General features: G+C 36.2%; 1 protein-coding gene across 4 annotated transcripts in view; it reads left to right on the forward strand.

The window, feature by feature from the left end:
• TRPC1 (transient receptor potential cation channel subfamily C member 1) overlaps positions 1–15,045 on the forward strand; it is a 73,182-nt gene extending 58,137 nt beyond the window's left edge. For all 4 annotated transcript variants that reach the window (XM_044251535.1, XM_044251537.1, XM_044251534.1 and 1 more), the window contains 4 exons: positions 9,590–9,765; positions 11,193–11,394; positions 11,732–11,926; positions 13,145–15,045. In XM_044251535.1, the coding sequence (XP_044107470.1) occupies positions 9,590–9,765; positions 11,193–11,394; positions 11,732–11,926; positions 13,145–13,372 (801 nt within the window). In that variant the 3' untranslated portion in view covers positions 13,373–15,045. The remainder of the gene's footprint in view (positions 1–9,589; positions 9,766–11,192; positions 11,395–11,731; positions 11,927–13,144) is intronic.
• Positions 15,046–16,667: the final 1,622 nt, after the last annotated feature.

Genomic DNA, 16,667 nt, shown 5'->3' on the forward strand with positions numbered 1-16,667 from the left:
GAGAGAAGCAGGCCCTGCCGAGCAGGGGGACCTGAGCCAGAGGTGGATGCTTACGTGACTGAGCCACCCAGGCTCCCGAGAATGTAGATTTTTAAAAGCATTTTTAAAGGAGGTGTTTTAAGTAGAGGGCATGATTACCTTCTCCAAATAGGGATATGAAAATAAAACTTGTAGGAAAAACTTGATCTTATTTGGTTTGTGCTGTCATCCTGCAGTGTGTTTCCTGAGGCATGATTTCCTTAACCAAGTCCTGTGAGGTGCTCTGACTGAAGTAGGCAGAAACACTGCATTCCATGTAAATCTTTTGGGAATTCACAGTGCATATGATCACATTAAAGCTCATGAGAAAGAAGTAAAGATACTTATTTAACCTTGTTCAAATGATAATTACATAAGTTCATTTAATGTCATACTCAATTTTCATTAGATATGCTCAAGTCTCTGTTTTTATCCAAAGCAATAGTATGTGAAATCCTGGTTTAGACTGTTATTTTGATTTAATTTTGCCACTAATATCCTCTATGAATGTTTTAGTCGAGATTCAAAAGTATGTTTTATATTCATTCTTTTGAGCTAAAAATTGATGATACCACCAGTTTATATACTGGAAATTTTTTAATAGATTTCTACAGAGTTAAAAAGGAAAAGTATGCTATTATTTCTTAGTGAATTATCTTTGTTTTTCTTAGAACTATTGAGTTGGGTCTTCTGACTTAGCCTCTTCCTAAAAGAACTATGGTTGTGCATACAAATACTGCATAAGTGGGTATTTGTCATTTCAGCTCTTATGTGTGTTTTTCTCCTCCAGCATGATAATTTATCATCCTAATAATTGTAGAACTACAGATAATATAGGTGAGGCCAACAAATATTTAGTATTCCTATTTTTTAAAAACTCTGCAGGTTAATCATAATACATGCTTAAATATTATGATTTAGTTCAGCAAGTGATTTTTTAAAAAAACCTATCTTTATTAAAGTATACTTTGCATACAGTAAAATACATGCATCTTAACTGTATAATTTGATGAGTTTTGAAAATCTGTAAATTTGTTTAATCACTACTATAATCAAGATAGAGAACATATGCATCACCCCACAAACTTTCTTGGTACATTTTTGCATTTACATTTGCATTCCCTTTGCCCTTTCCCCAGGCAACCATTGCTGGGATATGCTAGTCTCAGAACTGAAGGATTTGGAAATACAAATAGAACTAGGATGGTATTACAAAGCAGATCTTCCCAGACAGAAGGCTGTCTGCAGTCTTTTTAGTGTTACTGGTTCTCATGGTCACAGGCTCCCTGTTCCAAGTCATTATATCAAGTCTGTACCCTGCAGGAAGAAGGGGGAAAGGCAGAGGCCAAATGGCAGAAAGCATGGGCCAGCTGTCTCTCTTTTTATCAAGAGCATTCATTTTCCCTGGAGCCCTACCAGATGTTTCCATTTATAACTCATTGGCCAGAATTTGATGTCAGTAACCATAACCTTCGTAGCTACAAGGAAGCCTGAGGAGATCAATACTTTTAATTGAGCATATTGCCCTCTAAGAAATCAAGGTCTGATTAGTTAATAAGAGGGCAAGGAATCGATATTGAATAGCAATCTATAGATTCAGATTTTCAGGCTCTTTTTTTTTTTTTTTTAAGATTTTATTATTTATTTGACAGAAATCACAAGTAGGCGGAGAGGCAGGCAGAGAGAGAGAGAGAGAGCAGGAAGCAGGCTCCCCGATGAGCAGAGAGCCCGATACGGGGCTCGATCCCAGAACTCTGGGATCATGACCGGAGCCGAAGGCAGAGGCTTTAACCCACTGAGCCACCCAAGCGCCCCTTTCAGGCTTTTACTTAAAGAAGTTTTCAAATAAAGCCATTTGTTTTCCAGTGTAGTCTTACTAACATGACAGATTTGTATTGCATAATTCTGCCAAAATATTCTAAAACTGAAAATATTTATAATACATTTTTCCATTATGTTCATCATAAGGAACTCAATTAAAATGGAATTAGTCAGTTATGAATGTAAAACTAAAAGAAATGCAAAAAGAAAATTGACAGTAAGTTAATTACTTTAGCAAAAGTGTAACTTTTTTTCCTTTATGTATATAACTTGCTATGTCAAATAATGCTTTTATGTGATTATTGCAGTTGGTTGTTAAATTTATTTCCATATACTAACATTTTTTCCTTCCAGATTCTTGCAGATTTAGAAGTTGACTTTTATTTTGACTGGATATATAACCTGTGTTAGGGGTACAAAACTCTCCCTTGGTTAGAATAACCATATTTTATCATCCAAATAGAGACACTTGGGGGAATACTAACTTGGGAAAACAAGTGGAGACTGGGACTATCCTAGGCAAATGAAGGTCACAGGAATATCATATAGTAGAGTATATAAAATGGTTCTATATTCAGCAATGATTGTATCCTCTATTCTAGTACTTGACAATTTTATGATTGTGTTCTTTAAATTAGTAGCTTACATTGTAGGTAGACTTTGGAATGTAACTGTCTACGTCTGGCCCTGCTTGCTTAGTAGCCATCTCTCATATACTCATCTCTGTCTCTTAGTGAAATTCTTCTCCATCTGGGCCAAGACCAGTCACTGATCTCACACATGGCCCATGCTCTTCGACTTCCATGTCACTGTTTATGTTATTACCCTGTTTAGAATGCCCTAGCTGTTCCTCTGCTTGTTGAAATTCTATTTATTTATTCAACAAACATTTATTGAGTGCTGATAGGTACTGGACACTGAGAATACTAAAATGAATAAGCTCCAATAGCTCCTTAAGGAGCTCACAGTACATTGAGGGTGACAGGCAAGCATGACATTTACAGTGGTAATTGTTGTCACAGACAGCTCACAGAAAGGCAGTCACTTCAGTTTAAGGCACTTCCCAGAAGAGATGACACTAGAATTAAGTCTTGAAAGATGAGTGGGAAGGAGGTGGGATTAGGGCATCCCAGGGAGAAGGGAACATGTGCCAACTTTAGGGCTCTTGCCACTGGAAAATCCATTCCTGCACTCCTGCTCCCCTGCTAATGAATAACTCCATCCAATGAACTTGATACTTTGAACCTCTAATGAGTACTTCCTAAAGCTTGTCTTTATTGTAAGGCAGTTAGAATTTAGCTTGTCTTAATTTCTAGATGATGTTATTTCTAAGTTAAATAGTCCTTGAGGATGGAAAATATATATATATTTTTTTTGCGGGCACATTACTCACTGCATGGTCATACTAGTTACTAACTGTTTGTCAAATTGAATTGAAAAACTGGTTAGACTGGGCTTGGGTAGAAACAAGTGCTGATTGGTGCGTGAAAAGAAAAAAGCTGGTGGAGAAATAGGACAATATCCTAGCTGTCCCTTGGAGCTGCTTATGCAAAATCTGTTCAGCGACCACATTTGTTGGACATTTCATGTGCACCAGGCACTGTGCTGTTTTTCACTTATTTAATCCTCATCACAACCCTTGCTGTTTTTTATTTCCATTTTACAAATGGGGGACCTAAGGCTTAGAGAGGTTCAGTGGTTCACAGAACTAGACTGAGGTAGAGTCAAGACCTAAACCTGAGTCTGAATCCAGAGACCAACCAGCTCGTTGAAGTTAGCTCTTCTGCTTTTATGAAGGATCCCAGCTAATATGCTTCAGCAGATATGAGTCATAGTTGGGCATAAATCAGTAATGTTCTACATCTTAACAAAAAAAGACATGAAGATAGAATCTAAAAATAAAGGCGGGAATTATAATAATAGCAGTTAACATTTGAGCCCTTACTGTGGATACTATTCCAAGATCTTTATGTACATTTATTACCTCATTAAATCCTCACAATTGTTCTGAGAGGCAGACTCTTTTATTTCCATTTTGCAGAGGAAGAAACTGAGGCATAGGGACATTAAGTAACTTGCACAAGGTCACACAGCTGGCAATAGTTAAATTGGGTTTCCAGCCCAGGTGATTATGGCTCCAGGGCTAATGATCTTCACCACTCTGCTAAGTCACCCCTCTCTTTCCAGTGCTGCAGAGTAACATGATTCCCTCCTTAACTTTTATTGCATAATACTTCTTCGGGTAGGCTTTAATAATTTACAGATTTCAAAAATTCTTCTGGTTCATCCACATGTTTCAAATGAATTAAACAACCTTTAGCACTTGTAGTTGGGTCATAAGACAGAAAGGACAAGACAGGACCAACCAACTGGGTTCAAAAATCTTACTCTGTAACTTACTGTTACTTCATCTGTGTGAGTCTCAGGTTGCCTGTCATTGTCGTGAGGATTAAATGGATCAGTAAATGGATATATAAGATGCGTCTCATAGCAGAGTCCCTGACACATGATTGGTTTTACATAAATGATTAGATCCATTCTTCCATTCCCTTTTTAGTTAGTGGAATTAACTGTGGCAGACCTGAAACATAATACAGGGAAACTTGGGAAGTAAATGTAGTGTCTGACACATGAATGCATGCTTTATTCCTAGGGAATTATTTGGCTTTTTCTGGATAATTATTAGATTTGACTTACTAGTCTGTAAGACATAAATGTCATATTGTTATGCTTTGCAATGAGTTAAGTAAAGAGCGATTTCAGGTGCTTTGCATTTTAGGGTATACTGGAGATGGACATTTTTCTTTTAAGAAGCATAAATGTTGGGGTACCTGGGTGCCTCAGTTGTTAAGCGTCTGCCTTTGGCTCAGGTCATGATCCCAGAGTGCTGGGATGGAGCCCTGCATCGGGCTCCCTGCTCAGCAGGAAGCCTACTTCTCCCTCTCCCACTGCCCTGCTTGTGTTCCTTTTCTCGCTGTCCCTCTCTCTGTCAAATAAATAAATAAAATCTTTAAAAAAAAAAAAAAAGAAAGAAAGAAAGAAAAAGCATTAACTGTTATAGTTAGCTGGAAACTTAGAGGTCATGTAGTCTAGGAGCTCCCAAACTGGTGAGTCTCAGAATCACTGGGGGAGCATGTGAAACCTTCATTTCTGAGTTCTGCCCTCAGAAATACTGATTAAATAGATTGGGGTAAAGTCTGGCAAATTTTTAATAGCATGTAGGTAAGTAAGTCTGTTGTAGCATATGACCATCTATTTTATAGGTCAGGAAATTAAGGCCCAGCTCACAGTGTTAGAAAAAAAGACTTGGTGTAAAATGTTAATTAACAATTACATTTTTGGAGGATATTTATTCATGCATTAATTCAATAAGCCCTGCTGTGTGGGGGAACTGTTACATAAGAACAAGATCCTTCTTAATTGTACATAGCCCCAAATTTTTAATGGGAGAGCTAAGATAAAAACCACAAAGTGGGAGTGCCTGGGTGGCTCAGTGGGTTAAGCCTCTGCCTTCGGCTCAGGTCATGATCCCAGGATCCTGGGATCGAGACCCGCGTCGGGCTCCCTGCTCAGTGGGGAGCCTGCTTCCCCCTGTCTCTCTGCCTGCCTCTCTGCCTACTTCTGATCTCTCTCTCTCTATCAAATAAATAAATAAAATCTTTGAAAAAAGCCCAAACCACAAAGTGATGTTTCAGAAAAGCTCTTGCAAGAAGTTAGAAGAAGAGGTAGAATTGAATTTTATCTCTGTCATCTATTAGTTCTGCTACCATGAACAGTTCACTAAATCTCCCCGAGCTGCAGTTTGTTACTTGGAAAAAATAGAGATAGCCTTTCCCATCCTGCAAGGTAAATAAGAATATAGGATACCTCTTGGAAAATGGTAGAGTTGTATGAAATGTATTTATGTGTTCAACATTTTAACTAATATGCTGGGCTCTGGAGCTTACTGACATTGTTCCTGCTCATAAAGACTGCTGGAAGAGACAAACCTACATGTTGGTATAAAGTGAAAAATAGTATTTTAGAGATTACGAACAAAGTACTTCGGAGCATAACTAAGGCGGTGTCTGGAGAGAGTCAGGAAAGCTTAGAGAAGGTGACATTTGATCTGGGCCTTACAGGGATGAGAAGCTTGCCTGGTGAAGACCAGAGAGTTACATGTGTGAAAACGTGGAGTCCTGAAAGCATGGTGTGCTCGGATAAGACAGGATGTCTTTTGTGCTTGGACAGTGGATAGCCGTTGGGGAGATGAGGCTGAAAAAACAGACTGGGCTGGATTCTGAGGGCCTCTGTGCCAGGAATTTGAACAGTTTCATACATGCAAAGGAGGTTTGGAGCATGAATGCTTGATTCGATAGAACTTTTAGATAGGGAGGATGTCTGGGTGGCTCAATCGGTTAAGCATCTGACTCTTGATTTCAGCTCAGGTGGTGATCTCAGGATGGTGAGATGGAGCCTCTCACGCCTGGCTGGTGCTCAGCAAGGAATCAGCTTGGAAATCTCTGTCCCTCTGCTCCTCCTTCCCACTCCTCCAGTCCCTCTGCTCTTGCGCTCTGTCTCTTAAATAAATAATTTTTTTTTTTTTAAAGAACTTTTTGACAGGAAACTATGGATTTTTCTGGAGAAAGATTTGGAAGGAGAATGACTAGAGATTGTCATTATTATTGCTTTGTTAGCAAGTTTTATAGTTTAACGCTTGCTATGAACCCTAATGATACCAGCCTTTGCCCTATTGGGCATTTGGCTTGTTTTTGCTGTTCTACATGCTGTTCTGTATAGAAGACTTTGCCTCTTTTAAATCATTTCCTAAGGATAACTCTCCAAGAACATTAACATATCAAAAGATCTGATCCTTATAGTGCCTCAGTATTTCTGTTACTCTGCAAAACAATGTGTTAATTTTTTATCTCACAAGCAGTATAAAAAGCACACTGTTTCACCACGTTCAATAGCATTTGGTGCTAATTTATACTATCTTAGTAGTCCTCTTTCATTTCCATTTTTCTGATTACAAGGAAGGATGTATATATTTTTCTCAGTGTGTAGCAGTGTTAACTCTATGTAAAATTCAGTACTGATATTTTAATTACCTTTTTCTTTTCATTTCTTAATTTTCCTATTTCTTGAGTAAAACTGCTAAGTTTAAGCAAATATTTTCGACAGCATAATTATTATGTTTACAGATAAATAAGCCTCATAATCTGCCTCAGATTAAAATGGATTTAGTGTTTTTGAATTTTGCCTTTCACAGGCATGTTGGGCTAGCTTGCTCACTCAGTTAGTGCTAACGTCAGGGATGTCCATGGTAACTAGTACTGATTCTTCCAACTTATGTCAGAACTAATATGCTTTTAAAGAACGGTCCTTGAAGTTTGTGGATTTTTTTGTTGTTGTTGTTAAATATTGTTCATCTTGATACTGAAATTGAATTATACTTACCCTTTAAAGCTTAGTAATGTTTGGGGTGCCTGGGTGTCTCAGTTGGTTACGTGTCTGACTCTCGATTTCAGCTCAGGTCACGATCTAATAATGGTCATGGAATTGAGCCCTGTGTATGGCTCCTTGCTCAGCAGGGAGTCTGCTTAAGGATTCTCTCTTCTTCTCCCTTTGTCCCTCCCCTTGCTCGCTCTCTTTCTAAAGTAAATAAATAAATCTTCCCAAAAAACACAACTTAGTAATGTTAAATTCAGGCTTCTCTTTTGGACTCAATTTTTTAAATTAAAATTATAACATCATACACAGTCACTCTTAAGAAACCCTATTTACCTACAGTGCCCAAGTTTTCTTCAAAGGCAGTCTTTTCGTAGTTATCTAAAGCAGTTTCTGCATTCTTACTGTCCTAACTTATCAAGTTCTGTAGTGGATGGCACGGCTTTATCTAAGCACTCCCAGTCTGAATAAATTAATTCTTTTCCAAGGGGATTCAGTATAAAGCTATCATTGACTAAGAGGAAGTGTATTTCTTCTCTTTTTCACACATTTCAAACTTGTGAATCTAAAAGCTCTCTATTTCTTCTCTCAGAATTTTGCAAGGGGAGGTGAGGGAAGCACAAGACTCCTGAAAGGACCATATGGCCTCATCACATGTACACCTCAGGCGTACTGGACCTTTCCAGTGTTGCAGAGTCTGGGTCAGCAGCTTGTGGTGTGCCTAAAGAATTTTAGCACACCTCTTCTGCTTAACTAGCTGGTTCACTTTTAGTGGGTTAGAGGGGTTTGGCCTCTTGCTTGTCATTACCATTTTGTATCATTGGTAAGTGGCATGTATTATTTTGGTAGGTTTGAGGCAATGAGACATTTTATTTGAAGCTGGATTTAATTAATTCTATAAAGTTGACCAGTAAGTCTTGAAGAGGGATTACTTTTAAACATTATTTTTTGTATCATAAGAGTAATAAATGCATATAGTAAAGAAAATTCAAAGGAAAAAAGTCTGCCTTCTAATCCCTACTCCTACCTTCCATAGATAAGGACTGTTAACAGTTTCTCGTGTAAACTTACAGAACTTTCCTGTGCATATTAAATCCTGTCTATATGAAAATATATACCTGATTTATCCTTTAAAAAATTAGAAACAAGATGTTATAATACTGTTCTATAACCTGCTTTTTTGACTTAATATTTTATAGACATTTTTCTGTGCCAGCACATAGAGACATACTTCATTCTTTTTAATAATATTTAGCATGTTCTCATTTTTTTTGCTACCTCTAACAGTGTTGCAGTGAAAATCCTTGTATATACACACATCTTTGCATATTTCCTATCTATTGGCTAAATTCCAAGGGATAGAATTACTGGGTCAAAAAGGTAATGTCAAATTATTCTTCAAATTTGTATGCTAATAACAAGAATTTATGAAAAGTACCTATTTCCCAGATTTTTAAGGAGTATTGGAGGACAATGAAATTAGGCTTGAATGAAGCTTCTAGATGCACTTCACATGTGTACATTATAATATGTACCAATGTACTAGACCTACTCTCTGGCTTGCACATAGTTTTTTCTTGTAACTGACCTAAAATGAAAGAAAATTGACCACCTTGGCAAAAGAGATTAGGGCAATCCTGGAGAGAAAATGCTATCTTTTGGGAATTGGTTTAGAATTGGTCACAAAAATCAAATAAAATACTTTTATCATATGATTTTATATTTGTAAATTTTAAGAAGCTATAAATAGCTTCTTTAGGCTTGAGCAAAGAATTTTCCTTTTATTCCTTGCAAATTAGGTTTTTCTTAAATCTCATGTCTCAGCCCCTAACTTCATCACAGCAATGTCCTCTGCACACCTGGTCCAGACTCAAGAAATGTGCCATCCAGTACTCAGAGTGATAGCATGCTTAGAATGGCTTTTTGTTAGGCAACAAGACTTAAAACGTTTTAAAAGTACGACATTGGGACGCCTGGGTGGCTCAGTTGTTAAGTGGCTGCCTTCTGCTCAGGTCATGATCCCAGCATCCTGGGATCAAGTCCCACATTGGGCTCCTTGAGCCTGCTTCTCTCTCTGTCTCTGCCTGCCACTCTGTCTGCCTGCGCTCGCTCTCGTGCTCTCTCTCTCTCTGACAAATAAATAAATAAAATCTTTTTTAAAAAATAAATAAATAAAAATAAAAATTTTATAAAAGGTACGACATTATCTTAACCAGATGGCATAAAAGGAGTAGACTGTGGGTCATATGTCTGGTCTTTTATATTTAATATTTTGTTTTCCTGATAATTTTAACCAACAGCTATATAACATATTCCACAGATTTCAATGGGACAGATGTTACAAGATTTTGGAAAATTTCTTGGGATGTTCCTTCTTGTTTTGTTTTCTTTCACTATTGGACTGACACAACTGTATGATAAAGGCTATACCCCAAAAGAACAGAAGGACTGTGTAGGCATCTTCTGTGAACAGCAAAGCAATGATACCTTCCATTCGTGAGTGTCCTTTAAAATTTTTTGTAAATGTATTTCTCTCTATTGTATTATGAATGAATTAATACCTAAAGAATTAGAACTTCACATTTTCTTTAAGACATTCTTTTCTCATAAGAAATACTTATTTTTCATGAATCATTTGATGGTTATATTTATCTAAATAGAATCTTAAGTAATTAATAGGCCTAAGATACTACACTGTTTCCCCCACTGTAATCTTTTAAAGGAGGAGCTCATGGCATTTTACACACTGTTAGCATTTGGGGCAGGACAGTTTTCTGTCAGTCCTGTATATTGCAAGACATTCAACATCTCTGCCCATCTTATAGTGAATGTCAGTAGCAACTGTCCATCATTGTTACAGCCAAAACAATCTCTTGTATTTTCAGGACTTAATAGGAGGTCACTAGAATTGAGAATCATTAGAACTTCAACAATTTTTTTCCTCTGATATGCTGTATCATAAGAAATTGGACAGTCAACTGTGAGGCAGAGAAAATACCTCCCCTCAATTTAAAATAACATAATGGAGAAGGGGTGTGGAATTACTCATTTGTTGTGTTTCTGTTACGTACCAACTATTCTTTAGATATTCACATGTTATCTTATATAAGGAATAAGATTAAATGACTAATAACTATTTGTTTAACACCTTCTGTGTAACAGACACTGTTCGAAGTGCTGAGTGAATGAAGTCCTAGTAAACAAAACTACCTCATGGAGCTTATATTATATCATAGTTAGATGATATAGGCAATAAAAAGAGAAAAAAAAAAGTATAGTATATTATGCAATAAAAGGGGCTAAAGAGACAAAGCTTTGGCCAGGGAGGATATATGTGTGAGAGGGTGCAATTTTAGATGGGACACTGGGGAGTGGCCCCACAAGAGATGACATTCAAGTAAAGATACGAAGAACCAAGACCTGAAGGAGATGGCTGGAGGAAGAGCATTAGTAGATAGAGGGAATGGCAAAGGCGAATGCCCTGAGATGGGAGTGTGGCTGGCAAGTTCAGGGAAAAGCCAGAAGGCCAGTGTGGATGGATGGAGGGAAGCTGAGGGAAAGTTGTAGGAGATGTAGGACTTTTTTTGATACTTGTAAGGATTTTGGGCTAATGAGAGCGAGAGCCATTTGAAGTTTTTGAGCAGAGGAGTGGCAACACTGAATTAGGCATTACCAATATCTTAGTGGCTGCTTTGTTGAAAAGCAGTAAGAGGTCAAACAAAAATAATTTATCCTCCTTTTGAGTCTGTTTCTTTGTTTAAGGTAAGGCATATCTGTACAGTTGGGTTCAACCTCATTCATTTTATAAAGTATTATTCTTAGATTATCAGTGTTCTGTGGAATGTTGGTATAAACAAATTCTTCATTTTTGCTAATTAATTTCTTTAATTTCCTTTTAAACAGAAATGTAATTGTCTTTACAGGTTCATTGGCACTTGCTTTGCTTTGTTCTGGTATATTTTCTCTTTAGCACATGTGGCAATCTTTGTCACAAGATTTAGTTATGGAGAGGAATTGCAGTCCTTTGTTGGAGCAGTTATTGTTGGGACATACAATGTTGTGGTTGTGATTGTGCTCACCAAGCTGCTGGTGGCAATGCTTCATAAGAGCTTCCAGCTGATAGCAGTAAGTGTCCATTCTTCTAGAAACTTCATATTCTTTCAGGTCATACCAAATGTATGCAATAGATAAAGCAACCAAAGATGATAAGAATCAAGAATTAGTACTATTTTTAAATTAAATATAGATTTTTAAAATGTAAGTAATGTATATTAACTAAAAATCTTGAACCAAATTTTTACATACAAAGTATGAAAACATTGGGACAGTTTAAAATGATCTCTCTTTCTCTCTCTGCCCCCCCATTCCCACTCTGCCTCTTTCCCTTGCTCCTTCTGACCTCCCCTCCCCCGTGTGTGTGTGTGTTCATGTTCTGTATTACTTTTTCATTTTCCTCTTACAGAATCATGAGGACAAAGAATGGAAGTTTGCTCGAGCAAAGTTATGGCTTAGCTACTTTGATGACAAATGTACATTACCCCCACCTTTCAACATCATTCCTTCACCAAAGACTATTTGCTATATGATTAGTAGCCTCAGTAAGTGGATTTGCTCTCATACATCAAAAGGCAAGGTTAAACGTCAAAACAGTTTAAAGGTAAGAAATTAAAATTGCAACTTGGAAGTTTTAACAGTTCCTAATATCAGATGTTTACTAAAATGTAAATATGTCCTAGGCCTCTTTAAGGCCTAGGACTGTCTACTTTTTTTCACTCATATATCCCTAATGCATGGCATATGCATGGCATATTATCCTACGTAAAGTAAGGATTCAATATGTGAGAGAGAGAGCTATACTTTTTTTTTTTTTCATGAAGTCTTATCTCACAGTTTTAAAATATGGAAAATACTTAGAATACCTATTCTGTCAGCATAGATAAAGATTGACTACTAGAGCCATCTCATATTTTTCCAGTTCTTCTTGAAAGTTACTCATTACATAAATAATTCAATACATGTTGCTATAAACCAGAGATTGGCAAACCTTTCCTGTAAAGGGCCAGATAATAAATATTTTGGGCTTTGCAGACTGAGACAAAATCAAAAATGTTATATGAATATAACAAGTAATATAACAAGAAAGAACACAAACATCCATAAAATTTTTATTGGTGAAATTGACAATTTAATATTAATTAATAACTTTTTGTAATACAGATATAAAGAATGGAATTCCACTTTGGGGAATAAATAACATTTTGTTTAATTGGGGTTCAAAATTAGTGTTCCCTATCATCAAACTAATTACAAATATTCATCTGTAAAACCCATTCTTAGCTTATACAGACCATAAAAAAATAGTAAGTGGGCTATGTTCGGCCTGTGGGTTGTGGTTTGTTAATCCTTCCTATAAACCGAAGATTCCTAAGACTATTGTTAAATCAAGTAAAGCATCCAGATGAATGAATAAAACAAATGTTCAGGCTGTATTTGTTTTAAATAAGTGTTGGATATTACTTTGTAACACTTAAAGCCAAAAATACAGTCTAATAAAGCATGTGTTTGTGAATATTTTTTAAAGACCCACCTCATAAAAACAAACAAACAAAAACCTCATTTAGGGACTCCTGGGTGGCTCAGTCGGTTAAACATCTGTCTTTGGCTCAGGTCGTGTAATCCCAGGGTTCTGGGACTGAGTCCTGCATTGGGGTCCCTGCATGGCAGGGTGTCTGCTTCTCCCTCTGCCTACCACTCCCCCTCCATGTGCTCACTCTCTCTCTGACAAATAAATAAATAAAATCTTAAAAAAAAAACTCACCTCACTTAAATATGGTTTATGTCCATTGTTCATACCATGCAATTGTTTGTTTTGAAGGAATGGAGAAATCTGAAACAAAAGAGGGATGAGAACTACCAAAAAGTGATGTGCTGCTTGGTACATCGTTACCTGACGTCCATGAGGCAGAAGATGCAAAGTACAGATCAGGCAACCGTGGAAAATCTAAATGAACTACGCCAGGATCTGTCAAAATTCCGAAATGAAATAAGGGATTTACTTGGCTTTCGGACTTCTAAATATGCTATGTTTTATCCAAGAAATTAACCATTTTCTAAACCACGGAGAGAATAATTTTCAGTAATAAATCTGAAAGACTGCATTTGCATAATTTGTGATTAAATCAATAAGATATCTATTGAAATTAAAATGAAGAATTATGTAAAAGCCATTCTTTAAAATATTTATAGCAAAATATATTATGTAAAATATGTATATAGAATTAGTTTTTTAAAATCTCTGTTAGTAGCTTTTTGTAGGAGCAAAACAGATTAAGTAGATAGGTTTTGTTAGCATGCTGCTTGGTTTTCTTACTTGAACAGTGCTTTAAATTTTTTTCTTCTTATGTTTAAGAAGGGCAGTTATAATTGTACACATTGCCAGAGGTTTTGTAAAATGAAGATCAGCAGATGTGGGCTGATCTCAATCCATAGGACACACCTGAAATGTAGTAAGTCATGGTTTTTAAAATCTCTGTTTTAGGAGTTCACATGCAGTTCAGTATTTATTGTTCAGGAATATAGTTTTATCTAGAATAATGGTCTATTTTTTTTATTTTGTTATAATCTTACATAACAAGGAAAAACCCCTAATGGATGTTTGAATCTATTTATGTCTCTAGAAATTTAAATTCACTTCAGTTTTTGTTATTATAATATATTTACTTTTACATGGTTGTAATCACTTTATATTTTTTGTTTTTTTCACTTAATAGTATTTTATATATACATTTTTGTGTATTGTTATAGTCCACATATTTAAATTTTTATAGGATTATATATAGTTTTTGAAAAATATAGTTAGTAGACTTTTCATTTTAGAGCAATCAAGGCATTTGAGTATGTTTATAGGTTTGCACAGGCACTCCACTAAGGTTAGGCATTTGGTGGCTTTTAATTTTTCTTTATCATAATAGTGCTATAATTTTTTTCAGGTTGGAGTGACTGTTCATAATTATAAAGCTAACCCAAAATAAGGATTTAGAAGATGCTTTACCTTATGTGGTCATAGCCTGTTTTGTTTTGGTAAACACTGGAAGATCCTATAAGGCAAGAATTTATTTCATATTTGGACCAAGGTTCTTGAACTAATCTCCCAAAGTATTTTCCACAGAATTTAACATAGTTTCTATAAAAGTGACTTCTTGCTTATTTACGGATCATTCTTGCTGCTTAAGATGAAAAACCTTGATTTTTTTAAAATTGGAAAATAAAATAAGAGTGTAAATTTTTTTCCTGGTTTCATGTAAGGGGTGTAGTTTAAAAAGTTTCACAGACTTTTGCTTTTATTTTCTTGCAGTATTTCCAGTTAAGAGGTTATTAGGTATATGCTAATTTCAGATGGTCTTAAGGCCACGGGGTGCAGGTAACCCTTGGTCTGTGAACACCACTGATCCAGGGATCATTGGCTAAATATGTTAGTATTGTGCTTCATTTTGCTTTTTACTCTTTATTTTTTAATTTCCAAATTGTAAGTGTTCCCTCTTTGGGGAAAATTCTTATAAAAATGTTTATTGTAAAGTTATATATTTTGTCTACAATGGGATTATGCACTGCCCAATTGGGATTTTACATCAGGATTTTTAGTCATTCTAAAAATACCTAATTATTAAATCAAAATATTTATAGAGTGCCTACTGTATGCATGAGTTACTTATGAGGTATATTTTGAATGACAGCATATTGTAAGAAAAAAGGTAAATAAAACTTGATATTACATTATATGTTGGCAGAGTTTGTTTATTATATTATCATGTACTTTTATACTTTTCTATTGAGCTATAATTCACCTAGCATAAAATTTACTTTTTTAAAGTGTACAATTCAGTGTTTTTGTTTTTTATAAATCATGGTAAGGGTCTCAAACGTAAAACATCAACATCAGACCCCTTTGTTCTTTTTTTCACCTCCAATGGCAGTCATATTGAACTCTTTTAGCTATTTCTTATATTTATAAATACCATTTATATTTATAAATATATTTCTTATATTTATAAATACCTTATATTTCTTATATTCTGTTTTTTTTAGTTTTTTTTTTAATTTATTTTTTATTTTCAGCATAACAGTATTCATTATTTTTGCATCACACCCAGTGCTCCATGCAATCCATGCCCTCTATAATACCCACCACTAGGTACCCCGACCTCCCACCCCCTGTCCCTTCAAAACCCTCAGATTGTTTTTCAGAGTCCATAGTCTCTCATGGTTCACCTCCCCTTCCAATTTCCCCCAACTCCCTGCTCCTCTCTATCTCCCCATGTCCTCCATGCTATTATTATAAATACCATGTTTTGAAGTAATATGTTCACAGAAAGACCTGTGTGTGACCATTTTTAGCAGCTTTATGGATTCATGATCCCAAACTGGATCACTGAGAACTACCGAATGTCCATCAACTGGTGAATGGATAAACAAGCCGTACATCCATACAGTGGGTGTTTATTTACTCAGTAATGCAAAATTGTGTCGGACTTCAGTTAGAGAAGCAGAACTACTGGATATTCGTGGGCATCTCTGAATGTTTATATAGCGATTTGTATACAGGGACTTGCTGTTACACAGCTGGGTTCTTTAAGCAGTCTCCGCGAAGCTGTTGTTTCCGCACCTAAGAGCCTGAAGTTCACAGGATAGGCAGTTAGAAAGGGACAATAGGTGGAAAGTGGAAGACAGAAAGACACAGCTGGAATCCATGAGGACTGACTCCATGTCACTCCCCATGTCACTTCTCACTGTCTCCAGCTTTGATAATATGAGTATCCTGGGAGAAAAGTTGCCTTTTGCCAGGTTGCTGGACATATACTTGACCCAGGAGGCAAAGAAGCTGAAGGAGAATGCAAGGAAGGGTAGAACCATGTAGGCCCAACTGCTGCCCTGCCCTGAAAGGTGAGCCAGCAGGTAAGTCATACCATGTGGGAACTACAAAATGCCTACATAAAAAATAAGATGGCTGCTGCTTTACTTCTGCCCTCCAAATTTCACATGAGAATGGGTCTTGTGGCTCACCCTATCTGGTAGTATACACGGAAGAAAATTTTGGGAAACATAAAACAGCCTATTCAGGTTAGCACAGGAACAGACTACCCACCTATGCTATAACATAGGTGAGTCTTAAAAGTATCCTTTTAAAGTATTTTAAAAGTATCCTTTTAAAGGAAACTCATCACATAAGGCTACATACTATGTGATTCCATTTACAATGACATTCTAGAAAAGATAGAACATGGAAACTGAAATCAAGTTATTGGTCACTAAGATCTGGTGGAAGGAGAAGAAGGATTGTACAATTAAACTATATACTCAAAAAGGGTGAATTTTAATGAATGGAGATTATGCTTCATTAA

This window comes from Neovison vison, chromosome 6, assembly GCF_020171115.1.
Source record: "Neovison vison isolate M4711 chromosome 6, ASM_NN_V1, whole genome shotgun sequence".
Classification (NCBI taxonomy): domain Eukaryota; kingdom Metazoa; phylum Chordata; class Mammalia; order Carnivora; family Mustelidae; genus Neogale; species Neogale vison.